The 23,648-nt window shown below is 42.0% G+C and overlaps 1 protein-coding gene across 1 annotated transcript; it reads left to right on the top strand.

Annotated features, from left to right (window-relative positions):
* The first annotated feature begins 121 nt into the window (after positions 1–121).
* On the top strand, positions 122–23,493 carry entpd2b (ectonucleoside triphosphate diphosphohydrolase 2b). The gene is made up of 9 exons (XM_050053325.1): positions 122–590; positions 7,907–8,024; positions 11,256–11,406; positions 14,960–15,119; positions 15,564–15,791; positions 18,064–18,333; positions 18,557–18,676; positions 20,859–20,993; positions 21,082–23,493. The coding sequence occupies exons 1-9, from the start codon at positions 474–476 to the stop codon at positions 21,295–21,297; spliced, it is 1,515 nt and encodes a 504-aa protein (XP_049909282.1). The 5' UTR covers positions 122–473; the 3' UTR covers positions 21,298–23,493.
* The last annotated feature ends 155 nt before the right edge of the window (positions 23,494–23,648 follow it).

Consider the following 23,648-nt stretch of genomic DNA (forward strand, 5'->3'; position numbering starts at 1 on the left):
TTACAAGGTGGACCTGTGCCACTCTAAGCCACCCCTTTTTTCCCTATTAATGATTGAATGTATATGACTCATGTGATGCTGCTCTGTCCCTGACATGAACAAGGATGTGATTAAGCTGGTGATACTGTAGCTGTGAATGTGAATGAGCAGCAGTTTATCCAGCAGCTACAATAGAAACATTTTTCCCTCCATGGCACCAGTAGCCTTGGAGCTGTTTCCATTCACCACCCGAGGAGGAGTAGGTTTCAGGCGCATGGAGGAGGACTTGGCTGCGCACGGGACATAAATTCAGGTCAGACTTTGCTATCTCAAGTGAAATGTAAAACAGGAGGCAGGCAGCAGGTGAAGCGTGAACCACAGGCGATCTGTGATAGCGGGAAGCCATCAGCCACTTCTCCCACTTGGCCGCTATTAAGTCACCGCTGAAATCTGCAGCCGGCGCAGAGACGCGCTGCACTTGACACTTTGGCTTCATGGCTCAGCGCTCCGCTCACCCTGTCGTCCCCATCGCACTGCTGGTGTTTGGACTTGTTGCGATCCTGCTCCTCACTATCCCCACTGAAGACGTGCAGGAGGCTCCGGGGTTCATGGTAAGGTCGGTTCCGTTGGGTATTTTGGGATCAGTGTTTGTCAGCGTGTTAAGTTGTCGATATAGTGTAACCGAAGCTGTGCTGGCGGGCGACGGTGCAGACAAAAATGTGTGAGACAAAAATCTGTGGCACCGGTGCTTGGATGTTGTTTACTCGTGTTTGTTTCCCCGTGTGAAGTTTGCATTTTGCATCCTCTGCTTTCTGCAGAACCGTGAGTTTGTCCGATCTCCTCTGCTCAGCTGTTGACCTTAAATATATGGAAGTCCAGGTGTGACAATATTGAATATAATATAATATCAATAATCAATAATAATATCAAGTCTTTTTATTTTAGATTTTATCTCTTACAACGTGTGAATTATTACAGAGCCCAGGGGGTGTCATTGAAAGCAAAATAAGTAAATATACAAACAACATAATTATAACAATTTGTGCTCTTGATTAAATAATTCATTTAATTTGATTTGATTTTCATCTTTAAGCCATTATGTCCCTCATATTCACTTCACACTCACTGTGTATTGCTTAGATTTAAAGGTCCAGTGTAGGGCTCGGCAATGAAAAAAGTTATCATGATGAAAATTTTCATATCAGTTGATATCAATAATTATAATGAAAAAAAAAACACTATTTCATTCAAGTTGGCTGATTTTTGCTCCTAAAGTTTAAGAAACTATATGCTTAATCCGGTTTAGACCAGTGGTTCCCAGCTGGTGGGTCGCGATCCAAAAGTGGGTCGGTTCCATTCTGAATGGACTGTAAGTGACCCGCAAACGTGTCTAGTTTGTAAAAAACAATCTTTATTTTTAAGTACAGTGAATTTCCAGCACAGAGCTGCATTTATCAAGTGCTGTTCCCTGCTGTTGAGTGAGTGACTAACAGACAGCTACTTAACAGAGACAGTAAACTAGCTCAGTGACATGGCTAAATGCAAGTATGACACTGAATATATTAAACTGTGTGGACCTTGAGCTAATAATGACTAAGGAGAAAACTGGACCTCATGGCTGGACCAACTGGGAACCACTGGCTTAGACTATTATTTACTGTCAGTATATGACAACACTTGCCAACTGCGGAGCATTTTAACAAATCTGAGGTAGATTCCAAACAATTATAATAAAAATAATGTTAATAAATATAAAATAAATAGACAAATAAATTGTAATTCTGGTCAGAAGCATGGTAAACTCTTTGCACAGATGGTTTAACACATTTAGTGTTTTAGCTGGCAATGTGTGCGATTGTAATTTTGGTGGACAATATTGCGATTTGCGATTGTGATTACAATATAATACATAAATGGTATCATGAGTCTTCTTGCTTGATTCAGTGTTTCCCCTACATTATATTAGAGGGGCACTGACCTGACCTGACAGTGTGTAAATGACCATCAACAGACTACTGTTATGCACAGTCAAACACGCTGCTCGCACAGCAGCGCAGCACGACACTGTACACACACTCAGTTGGAGCGGAGCCTGTGTTGCGTTCAGGAGTTGTCACGTAAATGACCTATTCCAGCATGCCATAGCACAACACAGCAGCATGTCAAGTGGGCCAAACCCGAGGAAAAATTCAGCTCAGTATTTCATTTGTTATTATATTGTTTGTCATGGAGTCCATGATTTCCTTGTGTCTCTTTGAGGTCTTGGTGTATGGCGTGACACTTACAAATGTTTGTGTAATTGTGCTTTGTTGTTGTTTTATGAGGCTCTGGCGGCTTTCAGTTGTCCCTTTGTCTTTAACGTTACTCGGCTTGGCTTTCTCTCGCATGCATTCTTCCTACTTTTCTCTGTGCTGTCTCTGTTCAATGTCGCCGTACCTGAATCCAAAGTATCGCCATATAATGGACGTTGCGTTTTTTTCGTCACCAACTCAGCCTGTTCTTGGTTGTGCTCATGCTCTTCTTCAGTGTCCATGTTGGTCACTGCTGCACGCCGGCTGGTCACCTGACCATACGTGCTGCACACACTAGGATAGCTTGTGGGCATAATGACCACAAACTCCACACACTACAGGAGACGTAGTCCCGTTCACAGGCACACACGTTAACATTTATTTACATTAAATCGCAAATTGCAGCCTTTCATGCAGTTATGTAATCACACAGCCTGACATCGTGATTGCGATTCATAGTGCAGCACCAGTATGAGTGAACAAAACAAAAACAAAAGACAGACTTAGAAGATGTTGTGACATCATGTGGGATCATTTATTGCCAAAGAAAATCTTATCTGAGGTGACTGAGGCAGGAATCATATTTACAGACAAGGAAATGTTTGGAAGTTTTATTCACGTTACCTTTAATCACATAATGTCATTTAATTCTAATGAAACAACTGATCAGTCAGTCATGTTAACTTGCTAATTTACCATTAGCATTAGATGAGCTGACTGTACAGCTAGTGTAGCTAACAGTATGAGGCAGTTCAATCGCGGGGCAGCGCTGCGCTGTTATCTGTGGTCAAAACAATCCTACTAAAAAATAATTTGAACATGTTGAATGTTGTTGTAAAATTATAACCATACACATTAGTGGCAGGACTCATCATTCACGGTGCATTTCTAATTATATCATTAAGCACAACACTGTATTGTCTTTGAGATCTCTTAAGCCTGTTTGTCCATAAAACCTTTGATGATACCGCAGATGTCACCCAGTTCATAAAAACCCAGCTTGGAGTGTCTTACAAATGTCTTTTTTGTCATCTTCTTCAAGCTTCCAGCTCACTGAATGCTTTGCGCCAAAGGCGTTTACTGTCACAAATTATTAAACCAACAATTTACTAAATGGTGCACACTAATTAGCTTTTTTTTCCCCTCCGTGACAACTCCTGGGGTCTGTATGTTATACATGAAACATTTTTATATTGGTACACACACCACAATACCTGCCTTGCTGCCTTTTAAGCATGGATTTAATAATTTGCCGAATCAAAAGAGCTCTAGGTGTAAAATTTGTATGAAGAGATAATGTTGATCTCCAGTGTACACAGTAATTGTTTCAGAAATAATACATCAACAGGTAAGTACGACCTCATTCATATTTGAATATAGTGATTTGAATAACAACAGCATAAACCAGTCTAGCTTTAATCTTGACATCTTGTACCTGCTAATCATCAAATCAATACTTACTGAATGCCAAAATTTAAACTGAACTTCAGATGGATAATGGAAAAAAATGCGCAGGGAACTCCAGAGAAACTCAATGAAATGAAATGTGAAAACGTCTCCAGTTTCAGTCGATTAATATCCGTGTGTTTGGCTCTTGGTCACTCATCCCTCTGTTGCTGCAGTTCAGCTGAGGTGAGGGTGTTTTGCCTATCATGAAACAGCCATCAGAGGTGACCTCACGTAATGAAACATATCATGTTAAAGCCTGTACCTGTGGAGCGTCCTGCCGATTTAAGAGACTGCCTTACATTCAGAGCGGAAATGAAGGCTCAAAGGCATTCAAAGCAGGACTGCTGCACATGTTGGCTTCTGTTTCCTCTGCTCTCTCATTTTTGTTTTACGAGCTACACATCCCGTGGTTCCTTTCTTGGTGGTATAATGCAGTCGCCCTTTCATTCACTCTCAGTGTGGTCGCAAAAAAGAACACAAAAGGGGTTTTCTCACATTTTCAGGGACAGAAGCGCTACAGTTCCCATAGTTTATCAAACGACAGGACAAAACAGTTCATTAGAGCTGCTCTGTGTTTTCTGGCAAGTGTTGGAGTGAGTCCTTACAGCTCACCGCACAGCAATAATGAGAAAATATTATGAGCAATAACGAGGCTTCCACCCGATGTTGCTGTTCACCTGTTGTAATATTAGGAAAGTTGTGCATTCACAAATGCATTAGTGTGTAATTATGTGTGTGTGTATCTACACGTGGTTTTATGTTTGTGTGTGTGTGTGGGGCCCCTTTCCTTTTGGATCATCAGTCACATACCTTCTTGCATGACTGGGTTTCTACACACATTCTGAGTGTTTCCCTTTAATTAATTAGAGATTAAAGTTACTTACTATTCTGCATGGTAGTGAAAGTGTAAGCACTGTCAGGGCAACAGGTTTTTCATCACAGTGAGTCGCAGCTGGGAAAGTCAGTACTAGCTTTTCTCATGTTTAATAGAATACTTCCTCTCATGATTTAGATAAATGGTGAAGCACTTAAAGGGACAGTTCATCCCAAAATCAAAAACACACATTTTTCTTCTTACCTGTAGTGCTTTTTATCAGTCTAGATTGTTTTGGTGTGAGTCGCTGAGTGTTGGAGATATCGCCTGTAGAGATGTCTGCCTTCTCTCGAATACTGGATGGCACTGAGCTTGTGGTGCTCAAAGCACCAAAAATATACATTTGAAAAACTCAACAGCAATGTCCCTTTTCAGAAATCATGACCTGGTGACTCAAGATAACCCACGGACCTTTTTGTAAGCATCTCTGTGTAGGAACTATTTTCTTTTTACCGAACTACACCCACCAAGCATACCAACATGCAGAGGGAATTGTGGATCTACACATGCATGAGAGGCTCATGCCCATGACAGCACCAGATGTAAACATTAATAGGGTTTTTCTTGGCATTAGCTAGTGCAGTTGTGCTACATGAGCTAGCAGTAGATGCACGCTATCTCTATGGCTGATAGCTCCAACACTCAGCAACTCACACCAGAACAGTCTAGATTGATAAATATCATTACAGGTAAAAGGAACAATCTGTGTTTTGATTTGGGGGTGAACTGTACCTTACACAGCCCAAACTGTAGGAGGATAATTGCTCCTTGATATTTACCATTTTCCTGTTGTATACTTATGCTTACATATGTGCTTGATCTGCATCTGCAACCAGAACTGTAACTGAATGCCTTTTATTTATGTGCCTCAATGTGAAATTTGAACAGTAAAAAGTTCATTTCCAGTGTCATAAGAATTTGTTTGTAATGACCTTTAAGACAATAGAGACCGGAGCCGAAATATCAGAGTTTAACAGAATTTATTATCTTGTACAAGAGGAGCGTTTCACAGAGCAACACACAAGATGAGGTTACAGAGAAAAGGCTCCGTGAGGAGCATCTACTGCAAGCTTTTATACAGTACAATTGGGCGTTGGAGTTCGGGTGTTTCATTTCCCCTAATCTATCAAGTACAGACTTCATAGATAATGGTTTTCAGTTGGTGTGACGTCTTGTCACACTGTCCTCCAGATGACACTGTCCCCGACCTGTCTCCGACCCTCTGTTTCTCTCATTTCCTCTTACAGATATAGTGACGGACTTCCCTTATCCTTAACTGCCTGCTGATGTTGCAGTTGCTTTTGAATGAAACAGGAACAATCCTCCAGACAACACAATGGCATGCTTAAACAATGTGATAAGAATAATAACATCCAGGATGACTGGGACAGATCAGTGGCAGGTTGAGAAGTATAGCAAAAATCCAGGATTTCATCGCTGTCATCTGTGCTTTAATATCGGATGTTTCAGGAGAGTTAACGAGTTCCAGAGCGAAACAGCGTCTGTGTGTTGAACTGATCTTTGCCCTCAATGCACGAACATGCCTCAGGAGCACTCCCACACATATTTTGATGTGTACATTTTGTTAGTTTGCGATGTCACAAATTATAAAAAAAAAACGAATTTTACTTTATCACACAAAATTGACTGGATGTAGGACACTAGTTTGTTTTAGAATTTATATTGCATTGCTGTTGCCTTATGCAGCCCAACAGAAAACTGTAAATCCTGTGTATAGAATTCCAAAGCTCAGGGCGCCCACGTCCTCACCTGGCAGAGCAGGCGCCCCATGTACAAAGGCTGTGTCCCTGCTGGAATCCCACCCACAACCCTTTGCTGCATGTCATTTCCCCTTTCTCTAGCCCCCCTTCAAGCTGTAGCTGTCCCATCAAATATAGACACAAAGCCCCAAAAAATATCCTAATAAAAATAATTATTTCTTATAATTATTATCTTATTTTGTAAAATACAAGTCAGAGAACCTTTCCTGTCTCACAAAGGTGGAGATGAGCGATAATAAAATGTCTTAAAGTCCAAAGTGTTTATAGAAATAGCAGTCAGATTCAGTCCTTCACAAATGTGTAGTGGTGTAAAATAACACCCCGAGGGCCGTCTTTGAAGATCCACATTACTAGTAAACCTAGTCTGCAGCCAAATGCCTTCCAGATGCCAAAATTAAGGTCATGTAGCCACGATCGGAGCTGTCTTTCATGCTCTTACGGTTTGTTAAATAAGGGGGTGTTGTTTTGTGTGTGTGTGTGTGTGTGTGTGTGTGTGTGTGTGTTCTTGACCCTCCTGGGAGCTGCAGATACTTTTCTTTGAGCCTCCCTGAGCGACTACATGACCCTCTCTCCACCATGAATAACCGTATCTTTTTATATTCCCACCAAATGTAGATATTGGAGCCAACACAATGCAACAAACGGCATGGAGGGAATGAGCGTTATCACCAAAACAAACAGCTGATTTCTTAAGCAAAATGCAAAGCCTCCTTACAAACTGCATCATCACACGAGCTGTATGTGCACTTCCAACACGTTCTTATCCCAAGTCGTCACATATCGCCGCTTTGTCAATGGACAGTCACGTCTACATATTACGCACTAGGTATCCTCCTGCATCTGCGTCAGGACGTCAACAAAAGCACGTTGTTAGGTGTAGAAATACACATCATGGTTTGGCTCTACATTCATATGGGAAGCGAGCACCAGGGCCTCAGGTGAGAGTTCGGGATTTTTTCATGTACCCATCCACCACCCCTTCCACCCACCCTATTAGGACTTTCAAGCTCCTTATATTACGTTGTTACTGGTGGTGTTTCTAACTGACGCAGCCCATCAGCGTATCATACTGCCATGACAGGTGACGTCCGACTGACTGGTGGCGTATCGTAACACTGCGAAAGGTTCTGTCCGGCCTCATTAGAAACTGACACTGCCCAGTGGCAGATCATACCACTGTGAAAGGTGACTACACATCACACACTGGCTATGATGAATGGTGTCATGCTGGTGATTTTTAAAACAAAATCATGTCTTTCAAACCTGCCGGCAGGTTTCATGGATCAAGGCGATTTACCATAAACACAAAATACAACCATTTAAAGTTTTATGTCCCTCCCCTAAGCCAAAACATACATTTTGCCCCAGTGATAAAAATTAATTTGACGTGCCTCCACCATTTGACACCAACCCCTGCCCTCCCTTACATAACAAACAGTCCCTAAGGGGTTTAGGGGTTAACCCAGACCCTGACTCCTATTTCCAAGGCTGTCACAATTACCTCTCTTCATGTTTTGTTTTTCTCTCTGCAGTATGGGATCGTCTTGGATGCCGGATCTTCACATACCGCGTTGTACATATACAAGTGGCCATCAGATAAGCAAAATGGCACAGGCGTCGTCACCCAGCACGGTGAATGTCACGTTGAGGGTAAGTAAGGAGAGCATCTGTAGTCAGCTCAGATTCACAACACATTCTTAAGATACACAAAAATCTGTTATTGCTTATATTTACCCAAATGTGGCTTCTGTTTGATGCTAGCACAGTTAGCAGGCTGAACAGCTATACTGTAGCTACAAATTGAAGCTGTATATTTTAGCATATTTCAGCGAGAGTGTTTGGTTTCTCCGAGTAGCCGCTTGTTTCCTGAAATGCTGCACTCACGTCATGTTGAAGTAATGAAGGTGTCCAACTGGTAAATTCCTTTTATGTCCAACATCTGAGTCAGAATTAGGACAATTAAAGTCCACCCTTAAAAGTAATTGAGGTAGGCTGTTAAAGTGCTAGTGCATTGACTATGCAAAGTGTTTTTAACCCTTACATGACCAGCTCTGCAAGCATGCAACTGTTTCCTGTTGCCTAATGAATTCTTGCACCTAGTAAACATGGGAATCTTTTCTGTTGCTGCTTTCAGTCCCCCATTAGCTGCACAACTGCTGAGAATCATCCGACCATCCTTTGTAAACACCAAGCAAACATTTTAGCCTCTGTTCAAGCCTTCAGGGTGTGAACTCTTTATATGCAAAACACAGGTTTTCAGTGAAGCATACCTTTAATCTTGTGATAGTTAATTATACCAGGAACATGAACTCAGTATGACCCTCCGCTCCTCGTTTTAGAGCACTGCACTGTTTGTTTCAGTCACTTTAAGACTGCCAAATAATGGCGTTAGAAAATTCTTTCTCTTGTTATATTCACCAGCGGGTGGGATCTGAAAGAGTGCCAGCTGTTTTCTTGTGAATGGATGATATTATCACAGCTAGTGAAGCAAATCATCTGAATCAGAAATGAGTCAGGGATGAGCTCTGTGCTTTGCCACTCCTGTCCTGCCAAAGGCTCTTTATGTATCTTGGCTCAGATAAACAAATGATTTTTTTCCTTCAATTAGTCATGAACATGGTGTTTACACTGTCATGCCTCATGATTGTAAAAATGTCACAGTCAGACGTGAACTTTGAACCTTAGATGGATGTCTGAGAATTATATATATATATATGTATATAAAATGTCCCCACAGTCAGTACGTTTACATGGACAGTTTAATTCCACTTTTAATCGGAATGAAAGGCCATCCTGATTAAAAGTGGTCATGTAAACGGTCATTCCGATTGAAAATTAAATCCGATTAAGGGGGGTGGTTTATTCCGTTTGTCATTCCGATTGAAAGAATTTTGTGTGCATGTAAACGCTCATTCCTCTTTAAGTTCATTCCGGTCTTTCTGCGCATGCTCGTTTCCTTGCCCGTCTGGCGCAATGACGTATATAGCGCGCATAGCAACGGGCTGAGATAGAGCAGTCGGACTCGTTGTACTCACCGGTTTCCATACGCCAAAGCACGGTCTTCTATCTCCCTTCTTTGACCTTCTACCTCCCTTCTCCTCCTCAACAGACGAAGCATTAGCAGAACAAGGTTGTTGTCGTACTGCTGCTTCAAGAATATAAGCAAAACAAGCCCGAAAAAGGCACTAAGAACGGCGTCACCAAGCATCTTGTTATCTGGAGCGAGGACTACAGTGTTTTCTTCCGGTAAACGTAAACACGTAACATCCGCCCCGCCCTCTATCCAATCAGAAACCTTCCCTGCCCCAAACCTTGCGCAGACCTGATTAAAGGCGATTAAGCTGATCCCCCATGTAAACCCTCATTCGGAATGAATATTTCCCATGTAAACTACCTGGAAAGACTTTAATTCCGAATGATTTCATTCAGATTTATTTCATTCTGAATGAATTCAGTGTGTAAGATTCAGGGGGATTTAGTGGCGTCTAGTAGTGGGGATTGCCAATTGCAGCCAGCTGAAACTTCTCCTGATTAGAATTCCTCTACTGTTCATAGTTCAGGAGGTTTTTACCAGGAGCAGAATTAATCACAGACGTCTTTTCCTTTCCAAAACTTAGTGATCAAAATCAGTAAAAACACTTTGGAGCTGTTTAGCAGGTGGGCCGTTAATGTCTAATGTCTGCTCATTTTCTTTCTCTAATAACTTAAAATCAGACTTTCAGGAGGTTTTTAACGGGGAGCTGAATTATCCTTTCCAAAACCAATCCGGTCTCACTCCGAAGTCTTCGAAATACGGCCATCCTTTAAGGTCGGTGTGATACACGACCAGTTGCCATTATTGTTTAACGGTGCTCGGTGGCATCAGGGGGAAACGTTGCGGGAAAAGAACTATAGTTAAGGTGGTGAAAGTCCTGATAGGGTGTGCAGGAGGGGCGGTGGACGGGTCCTTCAGCCTTTCACCCAGGAGAGCGGTGTTCGCACGCGATAAGATTCTACGTCCAAACCCTGTTGTTTTTTCCTAAACCCAATCATGTACATTTGTTGTTGGAGGGAAAACAAGTCAATTTGCGTTGTTGTACTGGCATAGTGCGTTTATTTTGACAGACGTATGCAAACGGTAAATTTCTTGTGAAAACAAAAGTGTATTTTAAAAGAAGACAATGCATGTAACAGGCAGAACTTGACACGGCATCCCAGAACATCAACAACCAAAGCACCCAGGGTACCTTGCACGACGTCGTATCTGAATGTGGAAGGTCCATGACCAAACGTCGATATGTGACGAGATTGGAGTGAGAATGTGTTGCCAATACGAACGGACCTGATAATTTCAGGTCTTGTTTTTCTGACACTGCGCGTCCCGGAAGGGCTTCTTACTACAGTGGCCGATGTGAAAACATGAAAACATGAATGGTCCTATCTAGAGCCAGTGTTTGGTTTGTCTGTTCTGGGCTACTGTAGAGACATGGCGGTGAAATATGGTGATCTCCATGACTACCCACTATAGATGTAGATATAAACAGCTCACTCTAAGGTCACCAAAACACAGCAATTCTTATTTTCAGGTGATTATACACCAAAGAAAATGTACTTAGCATACCCCCTTAAATCCTACACACTGGACCTTTAAGTCTATTATCAGTGAGTTGGTAACAGTATAGCAAATATGTTTTTTTACAAGTTTCTTTATTAAAGTTCACTCTCAGTTGCCAGTGGATTGTCAGACAGTTTTTCCCAGGGAGCTGTGAGATCTCTCGTCTTGTGGGTGTGATCGATGATTTGCATCATGATACATGTGCTCAACAGCTATCACAGGAACAAGATTGTGCATGTCGATGATGTAATGAGATGGTTTTTTTATCTTGTTAATCACTGGCTCAGGCGGAGGCATCTCCAGCTATGCGGGCCATCAGGGAGCAGCAGGGCAGAGCTTAGAGGCCTGTCTGGACCAGGCGGTGAAGGACATCCCCAAAGAAAGACACCAGCTCACACCTGTGTACCTGGGAGCCACAGCTGGCATGAGGCTTCTGAAGTGAGTCAGTGTGTGTGTGTGTGTGTGTGTGTGTGTNAGCCACAGCTGGCATGAGGCTTCTGAAGTGAGTCAGTGTGTGTGTGTGTGTGTGTGTGTGTTGTGTGTGTGTGTGTGTGTGTGTGTGTGCGTGTGCGTGCGTGTGTGTGCGGCCAGACTGTCTTTGTCTGTGTTGACTTTGTTTTTTTGTATGTGAGACTTTGTTCTGCTTTCATACACAGAACTTAATCTCCATTGTAGCTCTATGAATGTAAGGCTGCCCCATAATAATCCTTTTATACACTGTGACAATAATAAAACCCAAAGTTCACCCACAATAAAGTGCTCTTCAAAGCACAATTATACCTTATGTAATAAAAAACCAGCAGTTAAACATATGTCACGTGTAGACATCCTGTCTCACGGGGATTATACTGACATGCTCTTGACTAAAGGTAATCTTATTCTGTATTACATACTTACATAATTTGCGTTCAGAGCTGTCTGTGGCCTGTAAAGATATGAGACTTGTAGATACCCATCCTTTCTTTCTTTATTTGCATGAGAATACAAGTATATATTGTTACATACTTATATTGTTACCTTCAACATATGAACTACTGTATTTGGTGCCTCTTGATTTTGCTGTCTATAAAAGTTCTTAAGCAGTGGTACGGTATTTTTATTTTAAAATAAAAAGATAAAGGTAATATGCTGTAAACAAAACTGAACTAGCTCTAGATGTGTGACATTTTGGCATCCCTTTTTTGTTTTCTCTGTGCCTATTTTCTGCTTCTTTCCCTGTCAACAATTATGGAGACTGCGTTGGAAATTATAAATGAACTTTTTGGCAGCATTTTGGGTGCAAAAGGGCATGCACACCCATTTGCAGAAAGATCAAGCGAAATCTTAAAAGATGAAGAGTTAAGCCAAGTTCACATTACACGATTTTCACCCTGATTTTGCGTCGCGGAGACTATCATATTCTTTTGAGTGTTGATACCTGGCGACGTGTGTTTCTGTCAGCAGGAATCTCGCCAACTGCGTTGCGACCCCAGATAACGCGGTGACGTCACCAAACTTGGAGACGACACATCAAAGGCATGGATATTCTTCCCAGTGTTGAATCAGATCTGCCTCCAGGGCCTGGGTCCAAACACAACGCGTTCCCCGTGATCCTGTGGACGCTGCCATTGTTGTTGTTGCTTGCCGGCTTGTCAGTGTTGCCAGATCTTGGGAGAGAAAGAAGCAACCAGGGCTATGGAAACAATCCCAAAAGAAGCGACTATCATGCGTTTAAATAACTTATTAGATGGATATATATAGAGAAAGGTGACGTTTAGAGAGCAAGCCCAAATAACTAATTCCACTTTAGAAACAAGCCCAAAGTCACGGCAAATAAGCGGACCTGGCAACCCTGCGGCTTGTCCTCCTCACATTTCTTCCGTCCTCCTGCGTGCTGACGTGGGACGTATCCCGCCTCTCATTGGCTGATGCTCTTTGTCAGTCGTGTCAGCCTTCTCCAGTTTTCTAGGATGCCAGATATCCAGTCCCAGTCACAGACGAGGGGGCGACTTGCTCGTAGGCTTGTTCACAAATGAGGACTCGTCGTGGCAGACTATCTGCCGACTCACCTCAGACCCAAGGTGGCTCTCAAGATCCTCTGCGACGTCAAAATCGCAGTGAAAATCGTGTAATATGAACTAGGCGTTAGATGACATGTAACAATGCGTGGCAGAATCACTTTGGGTTGTTTAAAGGAATACTCAAACCCCCAAATGACAATTGGTGTATTAATTACCCATCCCCTGTTATGCTGAATTCATAAAGAGAATTTTGTTTTTCTGTCATGCCTTCAGAGAAAATTCTTGATCAAATGAAGTCATAGGGGTCAGCTTTTAACAACAGCAACACTATATCAAAACATCCATTTACAAACTCCCACACAACTCGAGCAGTATAATCCAAGTCTCATTTTACCAGTGGTATGCTCAGTACTTCCCAAACTGCCACCCCTTTCCGATGAGTAACTGAAATAAAAGCAAAACTTGTCTCGATTCCACACCAGAAACAGCTGCACAGCTTCTGTGTTCAGGGAGGTAAAATTACTGTTTATTTCACTGGAGTCTGACTTTGAAGAGAACATGGAGAAGTTTTACTTTTAGTTCAGTTCCCCACTGGAAAGGGCTATCTGTTTGTGAAGTACTGAGCGCATGTCTGGATAAGTGAGATATGGATTATACTGCCTGAGTTGTGTGTGAGTTTTTAAACAGATGTTTTGATATAGTTTTGATGTCATTAAATGCAGCCCCCTCTTTCTTTAATTGGTGGAGAATATTCTCCAATGTTGGATTCTTAGGTCACTGTGGAGGCATGTTCTTTACGAACAACTTAACACGGGGTCATTGATATTGACATGGCCATGCAGGGAGGTGAAGTGTTCCTTTAACCCACATTAAAAAATAAAAACGATGTTAACACTGTATATCGCTGCTAGTGGTGCTGTGTGGTGTTTCTGCTTTGTGTAGAGTGAAGTTACAAATGACTGCACATTGTATCCAGAGAAAAGTCCATAAATTTGAGTAAAATACAGACTTCACTTATCTCAAGCGAACATGCAGCATGAAGCACAGACATGGGGAGATAACTTCTACATCACATCAGGCCCCCTGGTAAGACTAGTCCCAGGCTAATAGGGCTTAACACAGTGTGACTGCATGAAGCTTTGAGAGCACAAAGAAGGGGTGTTAACAGAGCACTCAGACACTGTAACCATCCCTTCATGTGAGGTTTGACTTGATGAGAATATGCAGCAAAAAAACAGCTGCCTGATCACTCAGTCAGAGGTGAAAGTGTAAATCATTTGCACACTTGGACGAGTCCAAAAGCTAAAATTTGAGTGCGAGACAAGACACAGCTTGCCTATTTTGATCTGTCAGGATCCCTTTGCACCCATAAAATGCTGCCACTACTGTAACTTAATAACATAAAATTGTAACATAAAATTTAATGAACTGATTTAACTGTTGATAACAATGCTGGCTGCAGCTCAGGCCTTTTCTTACACTAAATCTTTGTTAATTAGCCTGATGGGTGTGTTGAGGGAATTCAGGCACAGAATTGGGGATGAAGTCTTATAGCTTTCGTTATGATAAACGTAACTTGCTCCATGCAAAGGAGAAACTACTTCGAAACTATTCACAGATCAAAAGATGCCAGCGTAGAAGCTATCTGTCTGGGATGAGTCCTCTCGGAGGCTTTGGTGGAGTCAGGTAGGCTGGTTGAAACTGATATCAGGCTGGTGCATCTGGTCCTGCAGACAAACATGTGCCACTGATTTCACTGTGGCGTCTCTGCGAAACTTCAAGGAGTAAACCCAGCCTTCAGATCAGGGTCAGTTAAACCTTTATAGAGGTCAGGAGCCAAACCTGAAGCTTGGGAGAGTAAAATAGTGAGTATTAAGTGAGTGTGACATAGCGTTTTACAATCCCTGAGTGAGCGTCCATAAACGTTACCTGCTGCAGCTGTACCTTGTTAACAAATGTAGTAAAATAAATCTCTTGTTTCTCCCAACCAGCATCTCCAGCCCGGAGCTGTCAGTTCAGATTCTGCAGGAAGTGGGCCACAAGATCCAGTCCTACCCATTCAGTTACCGGGGGGCGGCCATACTGAGCGGTCAGGAGGAGGGGGCGTACGGCTGGGTCACCGTCAACTATCTCTTAGAGAACTTTATAAAGGTACCATAACGCAGCAAGCACTGAGACGCTGAGTGACAGTTGTTTGAGCGTCCAATCAAGACGTCCAGTTATGGTTGAAAAATGTCGTCAGCTGGATGTCCTTCTTGGGAATCCATCGAAATATGATGTTAATATGAACAAATAATTAACACTGACCGTGCTGACCTGAGAAAAGTCAAATTATCATCAAAAAGATTTGTTTTTGCATCTAATTGTTACAAAGGTTATGGGACTGGAGTCTCTTCTGGTCTTTTTGTCTTATTTAGAGGGTGACTGATGACACCTAGTGGCCTCTCCATACTTGTGATCACACTGTCTATCATTAATCCCTCTGATATCTGCTTGTTATCAGCATGTGTGTTACATGGACAGCTGCTGTGGAGATAATAACCAGGAATAAAGCCCATAACCCTCTGCTTCTGTCCCCTTATTATGTCCTCACAGTATGGTTTTGTGGGGCGCTGGTTCAGCCCCGGCAAGCCCACAGTGGGAGCGCTTGATTTTGGCGGGGCATCCACCCAGATAACATTTGCAACTCAGGAGGAAGTAGAGGACGAACGCGACATGAGAAAGCTGCGTCTTTATGGCCACGAGTATTCTCTGTACACACACAGCTTCCTGTGCTACGGGCAGGACCAGGTCCTCAAGAGACTGCTGGCTCATATAGTGAAGGTAGTGTAACGTGCCACACTCAGATAGTGTCCTAATTGTTTTTCAGATCCAGACTGAATTAGGAGCTGCAACACTAAAGAGTTAAACAGACCCAGGCCTCGTAGCACTACAGTGATGGGTTTTATTAGAACATATAGCTTCATGAGGTGTAAAATCTGACTAGGACGCCTCCGGGGTGCCTGTCACTGGAGGTGTCCCGGGCACATCCCACTGGTAGAAGGCCCCGGGGCAGACCCAGAACACACTGGAGGGATTACATATCTCGACTGGCCTGGGAACGCCTTGGGGTACCCCAGGAGGAGCTGGAAAGCATTGCTGGGGAGAGGGACGTCTGGGGTGCTTTGCTCAGCCTGTTGCCCCTGTGACCCTGCCCTGGATAAGTGGATGAAAATGGATGGATGGATGGAGTTGTAAAATATGCTGTGAATGTACATGCAGATTTCAGACATTATGTTTTGTATATTAGACAGGGTTCCCACGGTCATGAAAAACCTGGAAAAGTCATGAAATTTCGTAATCACATTTTCAAGGCCTGGAAAAGTTGTGGAATTAGTAGAAATCATTGAAAGTTTTGGAAAAGTCATGGAATTAATAGTTGGGTAACTTCCACGTAATGTAACATAACGGCAAATTAATTTTCTGTACGTTTAGTTGACCATCAAGTATGTTTCCTCATTTTTTTCCCCGTGTTCTGAAATTATATTAAAATAAAGTTTGACTCTGATAATCTGATATGTTAAAAAAAATCCAGACTAGTTTGGCAAGCTTTTTTAAATTTATTATGGGACCTTGAAAAGTCATGGAAACATTTTGAGATTTTGTTTGTCCATGAAAATGTGTGAGAACCCTGATTACAGTTTTATGTATAGTTATGAAACATATGAAGGTATCTCTATATCAATTACCCACCCTGTGTTACGTTGAATTTGTGAAGGAAAAGTTTTTTTCCCATGCCTCTTATGACGGAAGAATCCAAAAAATTCTTGAAGGATTGAAGTAAAAGGGGTCCAAGTTTAACAATAACAAAACATTAAAGCATTTGTTTACAAACTCTCACACAACTCATGTAGCATAATCCAAGTCTCATTTATCCAGTCATATGCTCAATAGTTCTCAAACAGACAGGCCTTTCTGACAGGGAACTGAACGGACAGTAAAACTTAGTCTGTGCTCTCTTAAAAGCCAGTAATTTTATTCTATTAAACACAGGAGCAGCTGGTCTACTGTTGCCTTAATTATTTAGTGTGTTTGTGCTATTGTGTGACTTGTATTTTAAAGGGCTAGTTCAGATTCACCAAAGTCACACAATAACACAAACAAACTAAATAATTGGGGAAACAGATGAGCATCTCCCATGTTTGTTCATTTTTTTCTGTAACCAATCCTGTTGGGGGTCGCGGGGTGGCTGGACATTGGGTGAGAGATGGGGTACACTCTGGACAGGTCACCAGACTATCACAGGGCTGACACATAGAGACAGACAGCCATTCACACTCACATTCACACCTACGAACAATTTAGAGTCACCAGTTAACCTGCATGTCTTTGGACTGTGGGAGGAAGCTGGAGTACGTGTAGAAAACCCACGCTGACACAGGGAGAACATGCAAACTCTGCACAGAAGGGCTCCCCCAAACCAGGGTTCAAACCAGGAACCTTCTTGCTGTGAGGCGACAGTGCTAACCACTGCATCATCGTGCCGCCCTCTCCCTTTTAAAATTTACTGTTTTTGTCAATGGAGTCTGTCAGAAAGGGCTGTCTGTTTGAGTGTTGGGAACAGATGTTCTAATATAGCTTTACTGTTAATAAATGCGGGCCTTTATGACTTCAACTCGTCAATCAGTGTCTCCATTTTTGGATTCTTTTTTCACCGTGGAGGCATCCAAGAAAAACAAAGTTTTCTTCACAGCATCAGTGTAACATGGGGTGAGGAACTGATAAACAAATGGTAATTTTAGGGTTGAGGTATTCCTTTAAATTTCCTCATCAAACAATTGTTTTTATTTTCTAAGCAGAGAAATTAACTTGTCAGTGCTCCCTGGTGGATAAAAGTATATCTACTGCAGCATTATTGGATATACAGACCAACATATGAGATTGTGTTTTTTATGTACATATTATTTGTGATAAATTAAAAAGAAAACAGTCTGGTAAGATAATAATGGTTGTATTTCATAATAGTTTTATGGTAGCATACAAAGTACATAATTACAAATGTGCATAATTAGAATATAATTGTAATAGTATTTTTCTGTCTCTCTCTGTCTCTCAGTCTCAGGGTTACTCTGAGTTCGTCACTCACCCCTGCTATCCTGCAGGCCACAACAGAGCTTTACCGCTGAGCAGTATATTCAACTCTCCGTGCACAGAAAAGTACAAACCTAGCTCCTACAACTCCCAGGCTACTCTGATAATACAAGGCAGCGGACATTATGAACACTGTCAGAGCAACGTGTCTGAGATCTTCTCCTTCGACAGCTGCCCCTTCTCCCAGTGCTCCTTTGATAAAGTCTTCCAGCCAAATGTCAGCGGTAGTTTCATGGTAAGAAAGGCTGGAGGGAGTAGATGGTGCAGACAGAGGGGTTGTGCACACTGGTAGCATTATAGACTAAAGGTCAGCCTGTGCACAAGGGGTACACACACAGTGTTAGTGATCATAGTCTGACCCACAGACAGGCGTTGACTGCTCTGTCAAAGATTATAGCTTACATAGCTGTGCCGCATCAGTCTGACGTTTGTGTTTTGTCCTCTTTCTGTGCTACCAGGCGTTCTCTGCGTTCTACTACATTCACTCGTTCCTGCAGAGTACCACCAGCATCACTGTGAGCACTCCTTCACAACTGGAGGAGGCAGCCCAAACTGTGTGCGGCATGACTTTTAAACAAGTAATGTTCTTTTTTATTTATGTTGCCTTTGTGTCTGTTCTCTATGGGCTCCCTTACCCCATGGGCCCCAGTGCAGCTGCCCTTCCTGCACTGTCTATATTTACGCCCCTGTTTGGGCAGGTAAGAGTCATTTTTAAAGTCCCTCCTTCGGCATTAATAATACCCCTAAAACATATCTCTGCTCATCTAAATGAGATATTTGGATATTTCTTCCATGACATAAATCCATTCACGCCTTAAAATGGCTGAGATGTATCTCTACACCTTTACTTTATTTAGTATGCACTGTAGACTCTGATTGGACCCAAAAAAAATCAGGCCCGATCCTACATGAACCCACACAGTTTCTGTGCAAGCCTGAACTGAGCCCAACCTACGACAAATGTTTTATGCTCGAGCCCAAAATTTCTACTGTAAAAGAAATAAACTAAGCCCATCAAGTAAGGAAATTTGTGTTTGGTAGATTACTTCTTTGTTGTAACAATGCTTCTTGGCAATAAATCTTATACCGTTGGAAAGCCTGTTTATTTCCCTTTTAAATGGTGCCACATTTGTAAGGAACATACATTTGTGGGATGAGCAGCAGAGCTGAGTATGTGGATTGCACCCATGAAAAATTGGCCAAATCTTCTCTGCCGATACCAAACAGCTTTTCTTGCTGTTGCTATGACTCTTGTTTTGAGCTTCTGGTACCCCCAGGTGCTGACAATCAGGTGCCTGATTGGCACCTCATTTGAGGCAATCTCAATGCAGAGAGATATCGAGAAGAAATTCTGCAACCAGTGGCAATCCCATATATCCACACTCTGGGACCAGACTCTATCCTCCAAGATGACAGTGCTCACCGCCATAGAGCAGGGTTTATCAGAGACTACCTCCGGAATTTGGGAGTGGAGAGGATGGAATGGCCTGCCAGCAGTCCTGACCTCAACCCCACTGAAAATTTGTGGGATCAGCTTGGGACTTGCGACAAATGCTGGTTGAAGAATGGGATGCCATCCCACAGCAGTGTGTGACCAGGCTGGTGACCAGCATGAAGAGGAGGTGCCAGGCTGTTGTGGCTGTTTATGGTTCTTCCACATGATACTGAGGCTCCTGTTTGTTAAATTAATAAATTGTTAAATTGCCAATATGTCTTGTTTCTTCAGACTTCAATCATCCAATCCACCAAACAAGAGTCAACAGCAAAAAAAAAAGCTGTGTGGTATCGACAGAGAAGATTTGACAAATTTTACATGGGCGCAATCCACATACTCAGCTCTGCTGCTCATCCCACAAATTCATGTTCCTTACAAATGTGGCACCATTTAAAAGGGAAATAAATAGGCTTTCCAACGGTATAAGATTTATTGCCAAGAAGCATTGTTACAACAAAGAAATAATGCTTAGTTTATATAGCATATTCTTTAGATATTAAAGTATTTATTACAAGCTTAGGGCTGATGTGTTTCCTTGCACCACTTCTCCTCCTTCTCTTCCTTATTTCAATAGTCTGTCGTTTCATGCACGACAGGTTCAGTAGAGCGGGCTTCGCACCCTCGGTGTGTTTAGTGCACATGGTGGTCCATGGCGAGGTGTTGCGCAGACGATGATCACCTCTCTTTGCTGCATGTTAAGGCACATCTCTCCCACTGCTGGGGAGGCAGAAGGAAACACTGTCAACCAAGTCGCCTTGCAGCTCCTCTCTCTCTGCTTTAGACAGTAATTGATAACAGGAGCCATCAGACTGATTACGTTATCAAATAGGCCATGATAAGAGAATAATTGTCTGTAAATCACTTCCTGCATGAGACTCATTGTGTTGCTAATGTTAGATCAGCCTTGTTCGTCTGCTCTGAGAAGTTCAAGCGAAAGTGAAACTTAACTTGCAAAGTATTGATACATAGCTACACCTAGCTTCTCCTCTGATACCCCTCGTTTCGACATAGCGTGATGGAAAGCCCTACCCTGCAAGTCGACACGATTGGCTCCTCAGGTTTGTGATGTAACAAATCCTGGAAGCCAGAATCAGTGTTTCTGGGGCTGTCGTTGCTACACTGCATTTCCAAGGCAGAAGTGGTCGGCCATTGCATCGACTGCTCGTTTTGCTTATGATATCTCTTGCAGCATATAAAGAACACCATATGGAAATATTATAAAGGTTAGAAACATGCTAAACACTCAGTCTTGGTTTTTGTTCCAGATGCTGCTTCTTGCTCCACGGCAGAAGTCTCGTCTGCAGGACTACTGCGCTTCCTCTGTGTTTCTCAAGATTCTCATGTTGAGAGGATACGGCTTCGATGACGCATCGTTCCCACGCATTTCCTTCCAGAAGAAGGTGAGAACTTCATCACCACTTTACAATTAAGTACATCCTCTAGACTCATTTCCCACTAACTTGCAGTAATCATTTGCTGATCCTCCAGGCAGGAGACGCCTCGGTGGGTTGGGCTCTGGGCTACATGCTGAGTTTGAGCAGTTTGCTGCCGGCAGAGACAGTGGGGCTGAGGAAGGCCCTGACCCCGGGAGCGTGGGGGACACTTATCTTTCTCTTCGTCCTCCTGCTCGTGGCAGTCCTGGTCTTCATTTTACTTCGAGCTCGTGATGGGAAGAAGAAAGGAGGCAGTGAAAGCGCCATCTAGACACCCTAACAACACACAGTGCAGTCACTGAACAGTAAGACAGTGACACGTTTTTGCTTGTGTCGGCTCTGTACTCCAGTATTTGGATGTAAAAATGAAACTGTGACTCAGAGGTGATCAGGACTGTTATCCTAAACTCAGAGACTGATATGAATTTGACTGCATTATATAACTAGAATCCCTTTATTTGGAGATACCTTGACCCTAAAATCATCTGATGTGGATGCAAACATCCTCGATTAAAGCTAAAAGTCAAGATTTAAACTTCATACATGCTGGAGTGCAGAGCAACACAATGAAAATGTGTCACTGACCAAATCCTGTCTGACTGCCCTGTGGGTTTAACATAGTACTCCGCTGGTGGCATTGGCACCACAGGGGAGGTCTGAATGTAATTTTTATTCTTGAAAAGTGAAACCATTTTCTGATTGTATGGAATGTAAAAAAAACAACAACGATATTTTGTTTGTTTTGTTTTGTTGTAGAAGGTGTGACTATACTCTGAAGCACTGTTAAAGTAATATAAAGCACACTATGGAGACGACTACCAGTTTAATATGTAATCACTATTTAATTTTTTTTTTGTATTGAAAGATGTTTTTCAGGTAAGAGTTTTATCACATTTGAGTCTGCCCACATTAACTTTTAATAACAAGTATCATGTAGATGTGGTGAACAGCAGGCGTTTGCATATTATAACAATTTCCTGGTGGAGACAAACTCTTCACAGTCTATTCAAAAACTTTCGTTATGAGGCAGATATGTTTTTTTCTTATAGATCTTGTGTCACTCGGCAGATATTATTAAACATATATTTTGAGTGTTAGTCTGTAAGGACAGAAAATGGGATCTTTCAACTAAGATTTAATGGTCAAACTTGTGTTTTCAGAATAACACTCACTCATATACACATTTCGTTTTCTTGATACCTATAATAAAATGTAAGATGACACAGCAGTTGCTGATACAAATTAAACTAGAGCACGACATTCCCTATTGAAAAGACAGAGATGAATGATATATCACTGAGTTGCTGAACACCAGTCGCATCTTATCTGCCAAAAAAACATATTTATTCACAGCAGTGTTGTACTTGATTTGTCTTGGTCTCGAGATTACTTTTTAAGGTTTCAATCTTTTCTTGGACTCAGCCATCTTGTCTTGGTTTTATTTCTTTTCTGGATTTTATTTCAAGACCAATCATGAATTATTCAGATCAGTCTGAGGAGTCTGCATGATCTATGTTTTATCGTAAGTGTAACATGCAGGGTGGGACTTGCACTGGTCTGGTCTCAACTTGGTCCCACCCCCTCTAATTCTTGGTCTTGTCTTGGTCTCAATACACTCTGGTCTTGGTCATGACTTGGTCTCGGTTTAGGTGGTCCTGCCTACAGCACTGACTCATACACTGTTAATGTTTGTCATGTTTTAGTCATGAATCCATTAACTTACTTTCGATGATACAAATATCACTAAGGTTTAAAGTAGTGATGAGTTTTAGTCGACGTGTCAAACAGGTGTTAATTCAGCTCAGTAGTTGTTTTTGAATCTGGTGTGTGTGTTGTTGCACTGCATTGTGTTATATTTTCCACCATAATATGGTATTTAAAGGCTCTTTTGTTCGATTAGATTACACACTACTTGTGTTGCTTTTATCGCACCATCCCCTCTGCATTATAGGCTGAGGTGGAAAATGAAAAAACAAATCAAGACATTCCAATATGTGCTCAGGTGCGCTGGCATAAAAAGCCAAAGGCAACTCTAAATTTAGATTTTGGTCGTAGCAATTCAGTGTCTTGGCGCCTTTTTCAAGAACTTCCGAGATTATTTTAGCTCCATTAAAGCCTCTGCATGTTATTGTTTTATTTTTAATGTGGCATCTTTCAAACTATTGCTGTGGCATTATACGTTTTGGTTCATGCTAGTGAAAATTGGTGTCATTAAACATGTGTGGCTGTCAACCCATTTAATAAATATCAGATGAAACAAGTGTGACAAATAGTTTTAACTAATTTTATACCGTACCAATATTTTTTACTAGTAGGCCACTAGCCACCGTAAATGCGTAGTTAATATTAAGTCATTGTGAGTTTTGAGTTATCGTGACATTACATTGCTCTCTGTGTGTTCACGTTGTATGTTAATTGCTCCTGATAACAAAATAAATGTTTCTTTGTTTTTCCTTTGTACAATGAGGCTACTGTGTTTGGGTCCTTTTCATTTTTGTGCATCTTTCCTTCCTTGGTTTGCTCTGGACTACAACTACCAGAATGCTTTATTTTACGGAAGTGTGCGGCTAGTTCCGATAACTTCCGGCATAGTCATGTTGCCGTCAAAATAAAAGCGGGGGT

Source organism: Epinephelus moara, chromosome 9 (genome assembly GCF_006386435.1).
Source record: "Epinephelus moara isolate mb chromosome 9, YSFRI_EMoa_1.0, whole genome shotgun sequence".
Lineage (NCBI taxonomy): Eukaryota > Metazoa > Chordata > Actinopteri > Perciformes > Serranidae > Epinephelus > Epinephelus moara.

Coding starts and splice junctions, on each gene's coding strand:
- entpd2b (XM_050053325.1), top strand. CDS start 474: ATGGCTCAGCGCTCCGCTCACCCTGTCGTCCCCATCGCACTGCTGGTG. Junction 18,334..18,556: donor ATGTCAGCGGTAGTTTCATG/GTAAGAAAGGCT, acceptor CTGTGCTACCAG/GCGTTCTCTGCGTTCTACTA. Junction 20,994..21,081: donor GCATTTCCTTCCAGAAGAAG/GTGAGAACTTCA, acceptor CTGATCCTCCAG/GCAGGAGACGCCTCGGTGGG.